Genomic DNA, 2,075 nt, shown 5'->3' on the forward strand with positions numbered 1-2,075 from the left:
CGCGGAGAGGGGGTGGTGCCTGGCAGCCCCCAGGATGTCTGGGAATGTATAAAGCCGGTGGCCGGCGGGCTCAGGACCAAGTGGGACCAAAACGTGAAGGACTTTGAGGTCATCGAAGCCGTCAGTGATGTAAGTTCCTTCAAACCCTTCCGTTAAAACCGTACAGCCTCTCTGGATCAGACTGACAGTACTGGGATTGGGGGTCTTTTTTTCTTGCTTTCTTTTTTGTGAATTGCTTATATTCTCTGAACAATGGCTTATCTTTCTGAAATGAATTACTAATGCATTCTAGGTTAAATACTGCGTACTTAAAAATATGTAAATTTATAACATTAAAGATTGCAGTGCTACGTTTCTGTTCATGCTGCAGATGAAGCAAAGTATCATTTTTTTAAGCAAGCTATTTGTGAGGGAAGAGGAGGCATAGAGAATACGTAGACTTGGCTGAGCAGTGAATCACTCATGTCATCATCATCGGCCGTTAATTCCAGCCCCATCTTTCACCATGGCAGCAAGCGATGCTCTGCACGGCACGTGTCACACTCTGCCTTTAACTGGCTGACTGACCTACCTTGGGACCCCAGCGCCTTGCCTCAGTATCTCTGCCATTAAAGTGGAGATGCTGCACTTCGAGCATTACAGATGGAAAAGGCTATGCATGAGCAGTATTTTCTGCCACTGAGGTTATACAGTCTAAATTCCAGATTATTTTTTTATTATTATGTGTGTCAGAACCTTAAAAGAGCATTGGCTTTAGATCCCTAAATCTGAAGGGGGTGTAGGTGCTTGGAGGCAGGCAGGGTCCTAATGCAACCAGTCCCAGGAATGTTCATGGACGTCCTGGAAAGCCATTTTTTCTTGGGGGAACCTTAGAGGCATTTAGTATTAATTATAAACTTAAACTTTAGAAATGCTGCAATCTGCCACTTGTGGTTCATAGACTTTATCAGATTTGCTAGCACTTTGCTCTGTGAGAGAAACCTCTGTTTTGGAGGGCCTGTCACCACAGATCCTCCATAGAAGGGAGTGGTAACACTAAGGTTTCTGCAGTATAACAAATCTGGGTATCAAGTTGTATTCCATCTAATGTGCTACTTCCTGGAAAAAAAGAAGCATTTTAACTGTCTTGTGAGCACAGATATGCCAGCTTTGCTTTTCAGCATCCCTTGTGGTATCTGTAGTTAAACAACCTGGAAGCAATCAATGTGTTCTCACTGTTTCTCTCCATTAAACTGTCCTTCATCAACACACTGTAGTGCCTTTTGATTGTGCTAATTTGTATTTTGTTCAACAAAGAGTGTAACAGAACTCCATGACACAGTTAATAAAGCATAACTGAAAGAGAAGCAGAAAGCGCAGGGATTTTTCTGCTGTACTTTTGAAAGTATCGTCCGACATTCCTCTGTTTTATGATTTTCAGACTGTCTCTGTGTGCAGAACCACAACACCTTCAGCTTTCATGAGGATTATTTCACCAAGAGAGTTTGTGGATGTGGTACTGATAAGGCAATATGAAGATGGGACAATGCTATCTGCTGGTAAGATGATTGTGTTGTAAACATGTTCATATTGTGCTAAGAGATAACCAGTAGCTACTGGAAATAAAGTAAAAAGTAGTTAACATGCTGTTTAGTAGCTGTTGATTTGATCTTGATCAGAAGATAAAATATTGTCTTTTTACATTGTTGTCCTCAGACTTTATAAGTCACGTCAGTGTTTCAATAACGATATTGCTGGCCTGTGTTTTCTTCCCTTGCTATGCTTTTGAGATTGAATAAGTGTTTCATTTACTTTTAAGTTCTGGGGAGGTTTTGTGTATGTTTTTGTTGTTTTTTAAGAATTTACGGAAGTTTCTAAAAGGAGTAATGTTTAAGCTAAATCCTGTTTTAACATTTTCTTCAATGCCTCTAGGTTTTGGTGAAACCATTGAATAAATGTACCACTCCTGTATGTGGAAATAATTGTTTTCATTAAACCAAATAGTGCTGATTTTTAAGGGATTTTTACCTGTCACAAGTCAGTGCTTTTATTGCCCCACTGTTCAGCTGTCCTGTTTTTCCATCCTGTTCAGGAAT

The 2,075-nt window shown here is 40.3% G+C and overlaps 1 protein-coding gene across 1 annotated transcript in view; it reads left to right on the forward strand.

Annotated features, from left to right (window-relative positions):
- Positions 1–3: 3 nt before the first annotated feature.
- The window catches only part of STARD5 (StAR related lipid transfer domain containing 5), a gene marked incomplete at its 5' end in the record, with an annotated part of 3,436 nt that continues 1,364 nt past the window's right edge, over positions 4–2,075 (forward strand). The window contains 2 exons of the mRNA XM_010164229.2: positions 4–129; positions 1,421–1,538. Of these exons, the coding sequence (XP_010162531.1) occupies positions 4–129; positions 1,421–1,538 (244 nt within the window). The remainder of the gene's footprint in view (positions 130–1,420; positions 1,539–2,075) is intronic.

This window comes from Antrostomus carolinensis, unplaced genomic scaffold (genome assembly GCF_000700745.2).
Source record: "Antrostomus carolinensis isolate BGI_N321 unplaced genomic scaffold, ASM70074v2 scaffold13660, whole genome shotgun sequence".
Taxonomy (NCBI): domain Eukaryota; kingdom Metazoa; phylum Chordata; class Aves; order Caprimulgiformes; family Caprimulgidae; genus Antrostomus; species Antrostomus carolinensis.